Here is a 17,435-nt window from a genome sequence, read left to right on the forward strand (position 1 = left end):
AAGATTACATTTGTATGGCGCCTTTCACGTCGGGAGGACTTCCCAAGGCGCTGATCAGTGTACAGCATTTCAGATCCGAGCTGGGGTCAGGGAGGGGAAGGAGGGTGACCAATGGCATGGTCGAAGAGGAGGGTTTTGAAGCGGGACTTGAAGGAGGCTAAGGAGGGAGCGAGGTGGAGCGATTGGGGGATGGTGGGGCGGGTGGGTCGTGGGATATGGAGCAGGTTGGAGCTGGCTGAGCGGAAGGAGCGGGGGGGTTGGTAGGAGTTTAGGAGGTTAAAGAGGTAGGGTGGGGCGAGGCCTTGGAGGGCTTTGTAGGTGAGGACCAGGATCTTGAACTGGATTCTCTAAAGGATAGAGAGCCAATGGAATCGGGCGAGAATGGGAGAGATGGGGTCACGGAGTTTGGTGCGAGAAAAGACTTTATGTATATATAAGCATTTGCATAGTCGAGCGTGGAGGTGATGAAGGTATGAACAAGAGTTTCAGCGCCCTGAGGGGTGAGATAGTGGCGGAGTCGGGCAATGTTTCGGAGGTGAGGGAAGGCAGAGCGGGTCATGGCTTCGATGTGGGAAAGGAAAAACAGTTGAGGGTCGAACAAGACTCCTAGGTTCCTAACATTATGCGGATATGTATAATATATATCAGTATATAAATACAGATCAATTTACATTTATATATCACCTTTTATTTTGGGATGGTGTCACAAAGCATTTTTAAGAGTTGTTGAGATACTATCCAGCACTTTGGGACATCCTTCTGACTTGAAATGCGCTATACAAATGCCCCCACACTCTGGAACTCCATCCCACAATCCCTTTGCCTTGCTTCCTCCCTTGCCTCTTTCAAGGCCAATCTCAAGACCCTAGTCTTCGATCGTGCCTTCATTCGCCCTACCACCTCTCTGCCTTCCCTCACCCCTACCCCAGCCCTCCCCCATGCTCGGGTCCTGACCCCTGACTGTCCAGCGCTTTGGGATGTCCTCCTGACGTAAAAGGCACTCTGTAAATGTCATTTTGTTATTATTGTGGATGTTGGACATTTTTCATTTGTTGTCATGAATTACCAGAATTTCATTGTTCTTAAATGTACTCGGTTTAAAATTAAAAATCTTTTCTCCAAGTATATACCTGTTTTCTGAATGGCAACAGAATATTCATGTAGGACGTTACAATTTAGCTGAGTGCTATCCTCGCCCAACATCCACAGTGTGCCCCCTAAACAGAGGATCCCAACTACTGTCCAGCTAAGAGTATAACGGAACAGAAAATAAATCTGTCTTTTAGTCCAAGTTGATCTGGGGCTTCACAAGTTGGGGCCTTAACCATTCAATCGATCTTCTGCTTTTAATAGGAAAAAAAATGAAGGAAATATTGGGCCATTCATGCTTTTGTATTACATTTAAAATCCTCTGAGAAGATGCAACAACTTGCATTTATATAACGCCCCTCACACAGGGCAGCATCCCAGAGCGCCAGAGATACTGCAGCAAAATGTCTGCTCTTGATTCATGCATTGTAAACTCTGTCTGCATTATGTATAGTGATACATTTCTTTTCTAATTCTGCGTTTATTTTCTTTTACAGTTGAAAATGGTGAACACTGTGACTTCACAATCCTACGGAACATGTTGATCAGGTAAGAAGAACACTTCTACCTAATAGGTATTTGCTTACAAAATAGTTACTACACCTTATGTTGTATCCTGTGAAGCTCTTTGAGAAGTCCTCCTGATGTGAAAAGGTGCTGTATAACCCATGGTAAAAAATTGTATTTGGAACCATTTGTGAGTGATGTTCAGTTTGTGCTGTATTTGTATGTCAATTGTACATTGCCAAAAATCTGAACATAAATCTTTCATCACTGTCAGATGAAATATTGCTCTGGGGTGAATAATGCATTTCTGTATTGCACTCAATGCTTGATGAATGTACAAAAACAACTTGCATTTATATTTCATGCAGAGTGGCGTCTCAAAGTGCGGAATACTTGCAGCCCTCTAATTTTGCTTCATTTATATTTTCAAATCCAAATGGGTGTAAACTTAAATCCTTTTCTATGGTGAGGGAGAGGCAAAGAGGGAGTTGGAGGAAGGATGAAGTCATGACAGAAAGATGTATGGGTGGCTTAGCGAGTAAGTATGATTGAGATAGTTATAAGTTGATGACACTTAGTACAAATATAAAAATTGGTATTTGTACATTGCAAAACCAGCAATTTTGAATGGCCACCCTTATTAAACCAAGCTTCAGTCATCTATATTGCAGCAACTTCACCATATTATTATATGGGATATCCCAATCATCCTGTGGTGAAATCTGAGTGTGTCACTTAACCTGCGTGTGGATTTATTTGAGGCAAAGTATGAACCATTAGAAGAATTAAAATGCCAGACCTACAGCCTAACAGGGGGAAGCTTGCCATTTGCTTTCTTTAACAAACCAAAATGACTAGTACTTCAACTATTTCATGGGGCACCACAACACTTTCTTGTCACGGCACAAGATTGTTTTTACTTCCGGCACCATTGCAAGGTGCTTTCTTTACTATTCACATCTGAGTAGTTTTTATATTTTTATATACACTCAAGAAATTGCTTTGGTTAGCAGTTACTGGCACCCATCTTAACCCTTTGCCATGTTGGAGGTTCCAATTTCAATTCAAAGAAACTCACAGTATTGGTGAGGCAGTTCTGGAATGTGCAATGTCTTCCCCGAGGTACACATTGTGATTGCTTGTACTTGGTTATTGCAGGAGCAGATTGTCAGAAGCCAAGTAAGAACCTCAATGTACATTTGGGTACTGTTAGAATTTATAACCAGGAGTTAAAAGTGTACTCTTAATTGCTTGCCAATTTGGGCTACCCTGTCTGTTAACAATGTTGAATTGCAAAATTATCAGGAGGAGCCAAGTGGGAAAAATCCTGAGCTCTAGTGATGTACCTACATCACTGCCATTGAGCACTGGTTTTCTTGGGCTTTGAGGAGTGTGAGATGCATGGGAGCAGCATCTTGAAGTTGTAAAGACTATATGATGTGACCTGAAAATGCTTGATACTGTTGGCTACAAAATAAAAATGTTATAAAATGTATTTCAAATCAGATATACCAATGTTCTGAGAAACCATGAACTGTGGCTAATAATGTAAGATACGTGTTTTCTGCCTCACAGAACTCACATGCAGGATCTGAAGGATGTGACCAATAATGTCCATTACGAGAACTACAGGAGCCGAAAACTGGCAGCTGTCACCTACAATGGAGTTGATAACAATAAAAACAAAGGACAATTGACCAAGTAAGAGTTTTCTTTTGTGCTTTCTTCTTTTTGGACAGATCTTGTATGATCATACATCAGCTAACCGTGTGATTGTGCCTTTGCACAAAATGTCAAGTATTTATCAAAGGTGATCTGTATGTATCAGTGAAATGAACAACAGTATTTTTTAAAAAAGCGTACCAATAGTCCTTCAATTTACTGCAAAACCTAGTATGTTTGAAATGCTATGCTTTTCATTTCACTACTAGTAGTACAAATGATGATTTCAAATTGATATTAGCACCTTCCTCGCTGATGCTCCTTGATACAGTATGGAAACAGGTGCCATCAGGTTATAAAACATGGACACAATGAAATAAAACTAAAATTGGGTAACATTCCTAATCAATACATTACCTCTTACATTACCCAACTGCACCGTAAGAAGCTATCCCACAACTGGTTTATTTGTGCTTTTGTGTATTATTTTACTGGTTGTATTTTGTTCAGACAAAAGGGAAGGATGACTTAGATCCATATATTCAATTGCTGCTGTTAATTTGCTGTCTATTAGATCATGAAATGTTCTTGCAAGCCCATTAGATCTGGCTCTTCTGTTGCAGGTGGAACTCAACGTACTCGATCAATCTAGGGTTAGAATTGGGATTTGGTCAAACTCTCAGCCACGGTTGTAAAGAACCCACCTTAGTTTGTTTCGATGCTGGTGTTACTTGCCAGTTAATTACCAGTTTCTCCCTTTAGTGTTCCTTGTTCCCCAGCCAAGCTGGGGTAGGTACAGCTAGGTCACTGCCCTCTGTGAGTAGCCATATTACTATCGATAAGGTCAGCGTTCAGTTGTCCTCTCCTTATTGGCACTGCCTGTCCTTCACTTTGCAGCTCCGAGTTCAAATTGGAAACTCTCCCAAGTGGAGCATCATAGTACTTGGCCTATATTGCATGACTGGCAAACACTAGCCTTCTCTGTCAAGCTGCACATATGCATGGCCTGTTTTCGTTTTTGCATTGTTTCACAAATCAAATACCTGGGATTGCTGGTTTGTTGTTTTGGGATGCATTAGCTCTTGTGGGTTGATTGCTGCTACCTGAGATTTGTTGTTTCAAGACCATACTTTGAATTGTGTTTTGTTTAGGTGGGGTAAAGGAAGTACACAATTTAAAAAACATGGAGTATGGAGACAGTATTTCTAAAGTTACATAACTTGTAAGAACTTCCAAATGGTAACTTAATATAAACAAATGAGTGTTCTTGGAATTCTGTTATGTTTTTAAGATTTAGTCACCAAAAAAATTGTCGCTCAATCCATGACTGCTTGTGGGACACTGCTGTGCGCAATTGGCTGCTGCATTTCTCCCACAAAATACACAGTCAATCCACTTTGCAATATATTCTGTGAAGGGCTTTGAAATTTGATAAGGCCCTATTAATCAAATGCAAGGATTATTATTATTAAGGTTTGTAGTAATTTTGTGGATCCCAAATGGATGTCAGTAGTGCAGTAACCAAGAGATACTGTCTTTTTAAAGTTGAAATTTTTTTTAAGTAAAGATTGATACATTATCAAATTCTTTGTAATGCAATTTGGAGTACCAATTTATTTTGAGATAAAATACACAAACCTTGTCAGAATGTCTGTGATGTGTAAGATACCAATATCCTTTTGTTGCTAAACATTACTGATTGTTGGAATAGGTATTTTCATAATCACACAACCAAATTGTACTTTAGATTGGAATGCAGAGGATAGATAGAATATTTTATTTTAACCTGTCAGACTTCCGTCAATATTTATCTCCCCCCACCCCCCTGAAGAATCTGTAGCCTGTTTGTAATATCTTCAGATCCATTTATCCATCATTCTGCTTTCCCTGTTTTATTGTAGTGAAACATTGCTGTCAGTAAATCTTATTACATGTGATGGAAGCATTTTCCATAGTAAAATTAAAGGTATAGAGGATTTTTACAATTTGGAATGCAGTAGCTAGTTGTTTGCTAAGTAAGATCCCAGGCTGTGTGAATTATTTCTTAGCAGTGTGGTACAGGATGGATTACCTACCTTTCAGGCAGGTACCTTGCATATCACAGGGGGAATCTGAGAATGTTTGAACTGAAAAAATTAAATTATGTATTTGCTCCATTGAATAAAATTGCCTGTAAAGATTTTTTAAATTTCATCTTTAAAACGTCTCCATGTAATTTAATGCATGGTTGTGTTCTCATCCTAAGTGTCTGTGTATCTTTGTTTTTCTTTTAGATATGACACGGTTGAAGGCATGTAAGTGGTTGTTTAAATTATTTGAAAAACTTTCCAGAATTTTTGTTTGCATCAACCTGAAAGACCCGAAAGCATTACTTTCTGGGATCGGGTGGTATTTTATTTGGCACCATCAATACAAGATGGTACCAATGCAGCAATCCATTTGTTCCAAAAATATTTTTTATTATAACCAATGACAAAAAATAAATTGTAGCTAAATTATAAAATTGAAGACTTGACCCAAGTTCCAAACTACTTAAGTATTATTTTTGTTTAACTCAGCAGTTTGCATAGAAAGTTATTATGCACACCTAACCAAATTGAAAAAATCTAATTTCTGAGTCCAGCAATGCATTTGTTGCAAGTAAATTATTTTTGGAACAATTCGAAGTTCTGCCAGTTAAATACTTCTTCTACGAATATTTTCTCTGAAGGAACATTCATGTTACACAAGGGTTGGGTGGAAGGATTAATAGATTCCATCCACTGGGTGCTTGTGTGTAAGCTCTCAAATACTTTGCTTTCCTCTTATTCACAGCTCAGCAAGCCCTTTTAGGATCGTGGTCAAACCTGTAACCTGTTTCTGACAGTACACTGTACTGCACTTTCTTCTGAATTTCTTTTCCCCTCTCTTTCTATTCCCTTTTATTCAAAGGAGGCAGTGGGATACAAACGGTGGTGGTGATACTGCTGTAACCAATGCATCTGAAATTAAGCCATTTTATAACTGCAACCATGTGATGGGGATCTAGGAGAAATGGAACCACAAGAATTAGTCAAAGGAAATCAGGTTGACATCCCTGTGATCAATATGTGATAAAACTAACGAGAACAATTTCTTTCATTCACCACTGTTGCCCATGGAGTGCTACTCCTGATAGGGAAGTCTTTGTCAGGACCGCTGGGCCCTTTCTTCAGGATTCTGGTGGCTGGTTCTCTATTGCCTTTTCTCTTTCTCTTCCTCCCTTCTCCCAAGTGTCTTGACACATGGCATTAATAGGAATGATGTGATTATAATATTTACAAGTAATAACCATAATTTTTTTTTTAAAAAAATCATTTACACTCCACACCATTGTTATTCTTTGAACCACAAATATAGTCAATTCACTTTACCGTATATTCTGTGAAGCGTTTTGAGATGATGTGATAAGGTGCTTTATCAGATGCAAGGATTAATATTATATTTTTCTGTGGTGACCCAACTGGTGAAGTTATTGGATTATTACAATTTAACCCTCCCTCCCCTTCCCCCCTGGGAACCATATATCTGCATAATTGACAGAGGTGGAGGGACCATCTAGGAGAAATCATTTCGTGCAAATGAAGCAACAAAGGCACAATGAAGCAACAAAATAAAAACATTTCCTCTAATTGTTTCAAACAACAAATCGCATCAATCCTATTTGCCTATTTATTGTGTGTTGCTGTCCGCTGCCCATCTAACCGTTTGGTTTAATCCCTTTGACTGACTGCAGAAGTCCTCTGGCCCAGATGGAGGAAGAACGAAGAGAGCATGTGGCAAAGATGAAGAAGATGGAGATGGAAATGGAACAAGTCTTTGAGATGAAAGTCAAGGAGAAGGTTCAGAAACTGAAGGATTCTGAAGCTGAGGTAATTTTTTCAATAATGTAAAAATATGCATTTTAGCCTTTTGAAGGTTGACTCAACTTCCAAATGTTTTCTAACATTTGAATACATAATTAGAATTGCAAGTGTTTATATATACTTCGCTCCTATGTTTGATCTTGGCATCTTAGCTAAATTGCCTAACATTGGGCTGGAAAAAATAGTGACCTCTGTTTTAGTGCAGAAAATTTGGTACAAATCTTAAGAGAATTAAGACTTGGTCAAAGTCACAAACTGCATTGTCTCTTGTTTCTGATCAAGGCATCTTCTCCTCAATCTCTCTACCACTTTTTGATACTGTTGACCATTCCGTCCTTCTGCAGGATCACTCCTTCCTATTACAACTCTGTGGCTCTATATTTCCTGGTTTCATTCCTGCTTGTCCCTGTGTCTTTACAGGGTCTCCTATAGTTTCTTCTGTCTTTGCATGGTCATGTGTAGTGTTCCTCAGGCTGATTCCTCAAACCCTGAGACTGTATGTTTTGATTAATTTCTACGCCTCCTCAACTCAGGGACTGACCTCATCAACCTCCCAGGTTGCTTTTTCCATCTTGCTGAATCTGTTGTTTCGAACTCTCAACTCTCTTTTAAGCTTTCCTCTGTCTCCACCACTGATGAAACCCTTATTCATGTATTTGTCACCTTCTCTAAATCCTGCTTCTGTCCTCTCCATTTCTACCTTATACTGGCTTCAAATCATCCAGAACTCTGCAGCCCATATTCTCTCCTGATATACTAATGTAGCAAAAGACACCAATTATATATTTTATATATATATATATGATCAAATTGTTTACAGTAGCAATATGTGCAAATTCTTGTCTATATTGTTAGGTAAGCATTTTACAGTACTTAATTTGAAGAATGGAATGTATTAACTGATTCTAATAAGGCTGCCCTGAGCAAAATATGCATTGTATTCATTTTGTAGTGTATCAGTAAATATAATCTTATTTTTTATTTTGATAATTCTGTTTTGCAATGATCACACACCGGTTATTTCATGATTATCAAGATTTTTGCTATTTTGTTGACTTCACTGAAACCTATACATTGACCAATGAACTTAATTCATGTACTTCAATGCAATTATGAGAGGTTTGTATCATATTGATGGTTTACTGATGTCTGCTCAGTGTTGTTTATTCTTACGTCTGCACCAGTGGATGAGAACCACAGATTTTGCTGAGTTCACTTAAAAAAAGAAATCTGTGCTTCTCATCGGTGCAAAGCGGTAGGAATAAACAACATGAGCAGTGTCGGGTAAGTAAAACTTCAATCCATTGAAGTCAACTGACATAAATAAATCAGTGATTTATTTTAAAGAATTCATTAGTAATGGCCACAGCATGGCCCTTTGTTAGACCAGGTGCCTCTGTGCAGCATCTGAGTATGCACCATCCAACCGACGCCAAGCACCCACACCAGTCACTGGATAGAATTTTGCAGTCTTCCATTCGCTCCATCTTGTGTCTACCTTTTGTTCACAAACATGCTTTTGTGATCCCAGTAATGCTTCTCTATAGATCCTCAGATGAAATGTGTTGTTTCTTTAATGTTGCATAGTCTTAAAATAGCTCTGTATAATAATCTGAAGATTTGGTGCGTGCAAATCTTCTGGCCGAATTAAATCTACTACTTTTGTTGTACCAGAAAAAGGAAATTGAGCCTAGTTTGACAATTGGTTGTGCTTTCCAGCTCCAGCGACGCCATGAACAAATGAAGAAGAACTTGGAGGCACAGCATAAAGAACTGGAGGAAAAACGTCGCCAATTTGAAGATGAGAAGCAAAACTGGGAGGCTCAGCAGCGCATTCTGGAACAACAAAAACTGGATTCTACCAGGTAATGCTCCACATCTTCTTTCATCCAAAAATGAATGTTTTATTGCAGATTAAATCTTGCAGATGTATTCTGTGGGAATGTGTTTAAGTCCATCTCCCTCACAATTTTGGATACTATTGGCTGTACTGCCCAGATGGCCTCTTTTTGTGGTCTGTTTACATATGTGAGCAGTTTTACAGACAGTGCAATTATGGATTAAATTGGATTTTTGTGTTCATTTAAACACTGAAAATTGCCTGATTCATAAATCTGAAATTTTTATCAATAAACTGTCGGATAATCTGACTCGTTTCTGCCCCAAGTCTCAACTAAGTTGGATCACGGGAAGATTGGATGAAGATAGCCCTTCGGCCCATTTTGTTCTCATCCTTCCAAAATATCAACTCTTCCATTACAGCATGGAGCTTTTTTTGTGATGAGTCCAATGTTCTGACCTCTGCCACCCTTCCGGATAACCCATTCCGTTCAACTGCACCGCGTAAAGAAGTATTTCCTGTTGTCTGTCTGAAAAGTTTTTCTTCAAAATCCTGAAATTGTACCATCTTTCTCTGATTTAAGTGCTCTCATTATTCAGTTTGGGGGTTTAATCATTGTAAATTCCATTGAAATGCAACAGACTGGCAATTGGCCTGAATAGTGATATTCTCTGAGCAGTGAAAGTTTATGAGGTTGAAGAGCCCCAGCTTATTTAGCCATTCCTCAATAGTTCCTTCTTTGCTGTGCATTTTTCTACACTGCGTCAAGTGCACAGTGACCAGAACTGTTCACAGTACTGTAGGTGCAACCTGACCAGAGGATAGTAGTTCTTGTGCAGCACGCTAGGAATCCCGAAATCAATTGGAAAATCTGCTCTAGTATTTGTGATTGTTATGTCTGACCAATACATTAAATCAAACATAATAATAATAATAATCCTTGCATTTGATATAGCGCTTTTCACGTCGGGAGGACGTCCCAAAGCGCTTCACAGAACACAATGTAAAGTGAATTGACTGTATATTTGTGGCGAACGCGGCAGCCAATTGCGCACAGCAATGTCCCACAAACAGTCGTGGATTGAAAATGACCAATTTATTATTGTTTTTGGTTTTGGAGGGATTATTATTAGGCGTGTGGAGTAAGGAAACTTGTCCAAGGTTTCGCCCTGCCTGGAATTGAACTCAGGTCTCTAGCTTGCAAAGCGAGTGCTCAACCACTGAGCTACAGGACTCCACAGATATGATAATGCATCCTTTACTGGCCAAATCAGAGGTAGACTGTTGGATTTGTGCGTGAGAAATAACTTCTGATGCAGCAATGAAGTTCCAAGTTCCTATCTGCAGTGTAGCAAAGAATCAAGTGATTATTAACTCTTTTTCTCTCCTCTTTTGGAGACTGGAATATAGATTCAAAGACAGTACCTTCTGTTATCTCTAGTTGTAACTATTTTTCATGTGTGAGCGCAGACATTAAATGTTAGACAGAGGACATCTCCGGAGTGATCGAGCCCTTGTCCAATATTCACAGGTCTGTCGGAAAACACTGAAACAAATGAGCAAGAACTTTAGGGAACTTCCCCATTCTGGCGAAAATCAGCTAACTCTAAGAATCAGGACTTGGAAATCCCAGAGTTGCATTTATCACAGATCCATCAGGAGAGCTTCAAAAATCCATTTAATGCGTTTTAATCATAACATTCAAACAGTTAACTTTTCTGATGTCAAACCGTTCTGAAATACGAATCTTGTGTTTTTTTTCTAAAGGACCTTGGAAAAGAACAAGAAGAAAGGGAAGATCTTTTAAAGTGTTTAAAAACCACCAAATAATGATGTACTTCTTGCCAATATGCCAGCTCTGGACATAATTTTTTTTGAAAGGATTCAACCAACTTTGCACCTATTATCTCTATAATGTTAATGTATTAGCATGTGAAATGGCCAACTTAATACTATGTTTGTACATTAATTTCCATTTGTAATCTCTGGTATAGGAAGCTAGAAATGTCTTGCATTGTCTAGGGTGTATTGTTATGTAGAGATAAAAAGCATCTGAAATTTTTTAAATTGATGCCCCACTTTTTATGCCGATAAATGTTACCCTTCATACAATCATGTTCTGGTGTTTGATTGTTTACAGAATATTGTCTGATCTTCCATTGATATGGGGACTTCGAAAGATGTTTATAAGAAACGCCGCTATACATTGTTGAAACTTTGCTCCGCTTTTTCAAAAATAACACACAAACCTCATGCAATTTGGCTATAACGCAGTCTTGTCTAACACAGTTTGGCTCTGGGACAACACAGGTTATTCTTTCACCTTTCAATGTTTTCTGTCCCCAAAACAAAGAAATATTTAAACTCAATAGGCTCGTGAGGAAAGTCCGACATTTACATAATGTGTTGTCTTGAATTCATCTCGCAATATGGTATCTTCATTAAGTAATTAAAATCTCTAGCTACACATTTATCCTTTTGTAACTGCTTCATTTATTGTAACATTTAATTTAGATATTTCATCATACATTGCCTAGCAAAAAGCTGAAAAAATGAAAAAAAGCAAAGCTTTTGTATGTTAGGAAATAATGGAGGTTAACAACCTTTTTCTCTCTTGCATTTTATTGTAGCTTGACTATAGTACTGCGTTACATTAAGCCCTGGAGACATTTATGCACCTCTCTCCAGCTACATGCAGTCAAGCTTATATCTCCTTACTAGAAATGGGAATTGTGGCTCTGGAAAAAAGTCACATTTAGCTGTATACATGTTACCCATCTCTGTATTTTTGTTTGTATTGTACAGAGTCACATAATAAACAATGTTGTGATGATGTAAATGTTATCTGGTACAATGTGCCCTTTTCTTGACCAGTGTGAGAACTACTGGTATATTTGTGGAGGTATAAATCAGGATTGCAGTTGCCTTCAAGGCCTCATTTTTCTACAGTAATTTGCACTTATAAACCTTTTCACATTGGGTGAAAACATCTCAAAGCACTTCACATAGATGATTGGGAGTGTGGGGAAGGGGAGAAGAGAGGGTATTTTGAGGGCTTTGACCAAAGGTGTAATCAGAGATACTTTTAAGATTTCTTTGAATACTGGGAGAAAAGGTCCCGATAAAGGGATTGTTTTGAGACTTCCAGAGAGTAAGGACATTGTGTGAAGGTTTGGCCATCAATGGTGGGAGGAAGAGGTTGAGGAACAAGCAGTAACTGGAGACAAAAACAAAGGGCATAGGTGGGACAATATGGTTAGAAGAGATAGCAAAAATGGGGATGGGCAAGACGGTGAGAGGATGAAGGAATTTCATGATGAAGATCTACTGGGGAAAACGTTGAGCTTGGAAAGGATGTGGGTATTGTGTGGAGCCTGGTGCAAAAGTAAATATAGGTTCTGGGTTTTTTTGTATGAACTGGAGCTTATGGAGGGTGGAGCCAAAGAAGCTGGCAGTGAGAGCATTGGAGAAATCTTGTCTCAGATTAACTAAAGCAGGCATTGGATGAAGGTTTAAGATGTTAAATTGAGATTGCTATGCAACGTTGCAGAGATAATTGTACCGAAGGCAGGATTTGAAGCAGAGGGTAAGACAATAGTATGATTACACAGTGGCTCAATTATGGTGACCAAGCAACCTAAGAAGACTATTAAACAGGAGGTCAAGTTTGCTATGTTGATGAGTTGCATTTTGCTGCTTGGTGCATTTGTTACACTTTATGCAATGCTTCATCTGAATTTAGTACACTAGTCCTTTTTTCTTTTTCGTGCCTGTGGTTTGTTGAACACCGGCAGGAAATGATCTGAAAGCTTCATTTCCATTGATTTTTATATGGGAAGTGGAGCTTGGCAGAGCATCTGCATATTTCTCACTAGACTGAGAAACTTTGTCTGCATGTTTGTATTGCGTAATCGAACACTTAACCGCAACAGTAACATTAGTGATTCACAAACACATTCGTTCACGTGCTTGTATTCCAAATGTATCATAAAAAGTTTAGGAATCTTTGGACTCCTGCTAATTTTACTCCAATGAGCGATTTGAATAGCCTTTTATTGTATGTTTTTGTTTGTGGGTAATGGAAAAGATTTTTTCGCATTTTAGGTGACACAAATGCGTGATTGAAAGTTGGGCATTCTCATTGAGATTAATAAAGTCAAAACATGACCCTAAAATTGGATTTGAAAGGTAGTTTTCTTGAGTCGAGTCCAGTTTTGAACTTATTCCCGGGAATAATTGCAACCTCTAAATCTATGTTAATGATGAGGTTCCATTGCTATAATCGAGATCCAGAACAGGTGAATTGAGGAAATCTACAGCAGTTCTATAGCTTTGCTTGCCAGTTTCACAGCTTTATTTAAAGGGAAGAGTATGCATTTTTATACACCAGATCAAATAGAGTAGCGTTGCATGTGCAAGTCGTTCTTTTAAAAACCTCACTGCACGGCAGTGTGGAATGTGAATGGCAGTGTGGAATTTGGTGAATGGTATGAGTGGAATGTGAGTGAAGATGTAGGTCACAAGGATCTGTTTATATTGACTTGGATTTTCCATCGGGAAGAGATATGAGATCTGGCCTTGAAAAGAATCTGGGTTATGTCAGTATCAACTCAAGCAATATATAGTGACAAAGAATGTAATCTGACTTCATTTGCCACAGCAAACAGCTACAGCCAGAATCAGACTGCTTATTTATCAGGTAAGAGTAAATATTTGCTTTGCTTACTATCTACAGTGTCACCGACGATTTGTCGGCCCTGCAAAACAACGCAATAATCTACAGCCCAATTGTGCTGTAAACTGCTGCCCAATGGTGCGATCTTTTCAAAATGTTTTTTTTACAACAAAATGATAACTATTAGATGCAGGATGTGGAAAATTACAGAAACTGTTACAATTTTTTTTAATTCAGCAGTCATGTACGTTGGGGAGAAATGCAGATTCTGATATTTAAGGTTTTTTAAAACTTTTGTATAAGTAAATCTTTGAAGGTGGCAGGACAGGTAGATAAAGTTGTTAAAAAAGTATATGGAACACTAGACTTTATAAATAGGGGTATAGAATACAAAAGTCAGGAAGTTATGATGAATTTTATAAAACACTGGTTAGGCCTCAGTTAGAGTACTGTGTTCAGTTTTGGGCCCCACACTTTAGGAAGGATGTCAAGGCATTGGAGAGGGTGCAAAGGAGATTTACCAGGATGGTACCAGGAATGAGGGACTTCGGTTATCAGGAGAGGCCAGAGAAGCTAGGATTATTCTTCTTGGAGCAGAAAAGATTAAGAGGAGACTTAATAGAAGTTTTCAAAATTATGAGGGGATTTGATAGGGTGAACAAGGGGAAACTATTTCCACTGGTGGGTGGGTTGGTAACCCGAGAACACTGATTTTTAAAAAAAATTGTTAAAAGAAACGGGAGGTGAGAAATATTTTCACACAGCGAGTTGTTCGGATCTGGAATGCATGGCCTTAAAATGTGGTGGAAGCCGATTCGATAAAAACTTTTAAGAGAAGTAGATAATTATTTGGGGAGGGCATTTTCAGGGGATTGGGCAGAGAGTGGGGGAGCGGGATTGATTTGGATAGCTCTTTTCAAAGAGCCAGCACAGACAGTGGGCTGAATGGCCTCCTTCTGTGCTGTATGATTCTATGATTTTGCAGTATCACTTGCTCTGCATCTGCACTCGGATAAGACATGAAAGTCATAACCAGTTGTAAGAATTTGTTCTCTGTCAAATGATTATACTGCAGAGCTGTCTTCCTTGCATCCTAAGAATTTTAGCTGAGTACATTTTTNCCAGGGTTAAGGAGATATCTATGCAGATGATGTCTAAAGATCAACATTTAGCGTCAAGTGGAATTTTCTGGACAAAATATGGTGACGTACAAGCTAGTATCTGCCTGGGAAGCTTTAGCCCTCCTAGCCAGATAACATTTGGGAAACTGATATTAACCAAATTAAAGCATTGCACACAATAGGATATAGCTTCTGTCAGGACTCTGAACAATATATACAGGGATCCAAAGTGGCAAAGTTTTAAAATTAAGAGTGAAACTGGTTCAAAGTGAAATTAGAGAAAAAAAATTACACAATGTGAGAATATGGAATGCATTGCTCTTAAAGGCTTATATATGCAACAATGCTCGGGTTGTTTAAAAGGAAGGTAGAATAATACTGTACTCGGCAAGCAAAAACATTTTGGCATATGGAGAGAAGATGGGGAAATGGGTTTAAAAGATCTGCCATGATTTAATAAAGTGGTGGAACAGGCTCAGGTGCTGAATGGCCCCCTCCTGTTCCTATATTCATATTGTCACTTGGAACTCTGGCCAAAGATAGCTCCTAACAACAACTCATGTTGTTGGACATTAGAGTGTACCTGAAGCTGTGGGAACTTGGTCATTTCCTGGAAAACCAAGTCTTTTTATTCTCTCAGCAACTACCAAAGTAATGTTAAATTTGATCTTGTTACAGTTGTTTCTGGCTGCACCCTGTTGAACTGCCTAACAGGAGAAAGAATGTCCTTAGAGCAGCAACAACTGTTTTGATAGTGACACAGAAAGGTAACTAGCAGATGAGTTTATAACCTTACAGAAGAAGGTGCTAATTGCTGGTTAATTGCTAATACTGATTAAAATAGTGTCTTTGCCCTCTGTTCGCCTTCGATTTCATCGTTCCTCCTCCATTAAATAAATTTGTTTTCTATGTCAGCTGAAGTGCCAAATGCTTTAGGAGGCTCAATTTTGTAGCTTCTGTGGGCCGCTACAGCAAGGATTGTTTTCAGTCAATAGAGCAAAAAAGTGAATGAAGTTCTTAGAGACAAATATTTATAAATGGAGCAACAGTAAGCAAGGAAATAATATGGTATAATAATAATGCTTGAAGCTGATGCAGTGTCTGTTACATCAAGAACATTTCAAAGCACTCACAAAGTTTCTGATAGACTTCAATTCTGTTTCCTGCCTTATCTGTATTTCCTGTCTCTTACTGCTAATGTAGAACAGGCACGTCTCTCTCTCCCCCACCCCCAACACACACATTGAGAGCAGATGACCTCAGAGCGGAAATGCACGTTGATGTTTCTCACAGCTAACAATGGCATTTACATTCTGCCATCATATCAGACCATATGCAGGACAGAGGGATATTCTAATGAACTAAATGAATATTCTAATCAGGGAGCCTACTATTCTGAGACACTGGAGTCTGCTGTACTGTAACTCTTTTGGGGGTAATCTGAATTCTCAAAAATCCAGGAATTAGTTAAACACCCATCAGTTAGTTCAGTGAAAAGCTTGTGGTAAGCTGCAGTCCTGTGCTGTTTACTATAGTTGTCAGACATATTGACAACTATTCTCGTTTTTCCTCGTCAGTGCCTCTCCACCAGTTTTTTCTCTCCACCTGAAGGTATTAAATAACATAGGAACAGAAGCATAGCATTCACTCCATCGAGCCTATCAGACCAGTTGATAAGGTCACAGCAAATCTTTTAATGCCATCTCTGCATTTTCTTCATATGACTTAATATATCTGTCTCCAAAGTAACTACAGTATATATCTATTTTAAACATTCCACATTGACTTAGTTTTACTCTGAAGGGATGGTGAGGAGGAAGTTCAGGTCTGTAGGTGACAGGTGCTCTCTGGCATCTCATCACATGGCAAATGATTCATGCTTGAGTCTTGCTAATCACTTTCAACTGTGAAGGCATCGCATCTGAGTCAGATCTTATTCTCACACGTGCACCTCCAGCATAGATGGCTGTATAGCAATCCAGGAGCAAGCATCCTGGCATATTTTAATTTTTAAAATCTTTATGTTTGATATAGCCGGAATCCAATAAAACATAAGCGTTGGACAGTCCTTGTATTTACTTAAATAGTGAAATGTTTTTAAATCTCGGTCAGTGAGCCAGGTGTACTAAGTGTAGAAATGTAATACCGTCTACTTTACGGTATTTCTTAACAGAATTTCATATTGAAGAATCCCATAAGAAATCCCATCAACCCAGGGGAACTTCACTCCAGAAATAGATCACATCAGATCTCACATGGGTCCACACAAAGTATTCCAGTTATAGGAGAGGAGCCTCCATTTAATGACTGGGTTTCCTTGTTAATGAATCCTAGGAACGAATATGGCAAATTAGATCTGCACAGTTTGTTGGGTGATCTTTTGATGCAGTTGCTACGAGTTTGAAATAGAAATGTTTGCAGTTTCTTTGTAAAAGGCTTGCAGTACAGATCTGATTCTTTTCAAGACTTTCTGAATTAAACCTACATTGTTATGGGGTAAAATTGTAACCTGACCTGCTTTAATTAACACTGGTGTGAGGTAACACATAGTTGAAAAAAGTGACTAGTTGGTGTCTTAATTATCAACCGGTCTCTCCAAACACAACTGCACACCCAATAGGACTGTTGCAGTGTTCCTGTATTTACCTGAGTGATTT

General features: G+C 38.7%; 1 protein-coding gene across 2 annotated transcripts in view; it reads left to right on the forward strand.

The window, feature by feature from the left end:
• The window catches only part of sept7a (septin 7a), an 86,367-nt gene extending 74,546 nt beyond the window's left edge, over positions 1-11,821 (forward strand). The window contains exons 10-15 of one of the 2 annotated variants that reach the window (XM_042332494.1): positions 1,587-1,638; positions 3,172-3,297; positions 5,532-5,552; positions 7,013-7,148; positions 8,862-9,007; positions 10,750-11,821. In XM_042332494.1, the coding sequence (XP_042188428.1) occupies positions 1,587-1,638; positions 3,172-3,297; positions 5,532-5,552; positions 7,013-7,148; positions 8,862-9,007; positions 10,750-10,789 (521 nt within the window). In that variant the 3' untranslated portion in view covers positions 10,790-11,821. The remainder of the gene's footprint in view (positions 1-1,586; positions 1,639-3,171; positions 3,298-5,531; positions 5,553-7,012; positions 7,149-8,861; positions 9,008-10,749) is intronic. The other variant, XM_042332495.1, reaches the window with a different exon arrangement.
• The last annotated feature ends 5,614 nt before the right edge of the window (positions 11,822-17,435 follow it).

The sequence above is a fragment of the Callorhinchus milii genome, unplaced genomic scaffold (assembly GCF_018977255.1).
Source record: "Callorhinchus milii isolate IMCB2004 unplaced genomic scaffold, IMCB_Cmil_1.0 Scaffold2, whole genome shotgun sequence".
Classification (NCBI taxonomy): Eukaryota; Metazoa; Chordata; class Chondrichthyes; order Chimaeriformes; family Callorhinchidae; genus Callorhinchus; species Callorhinchus milii.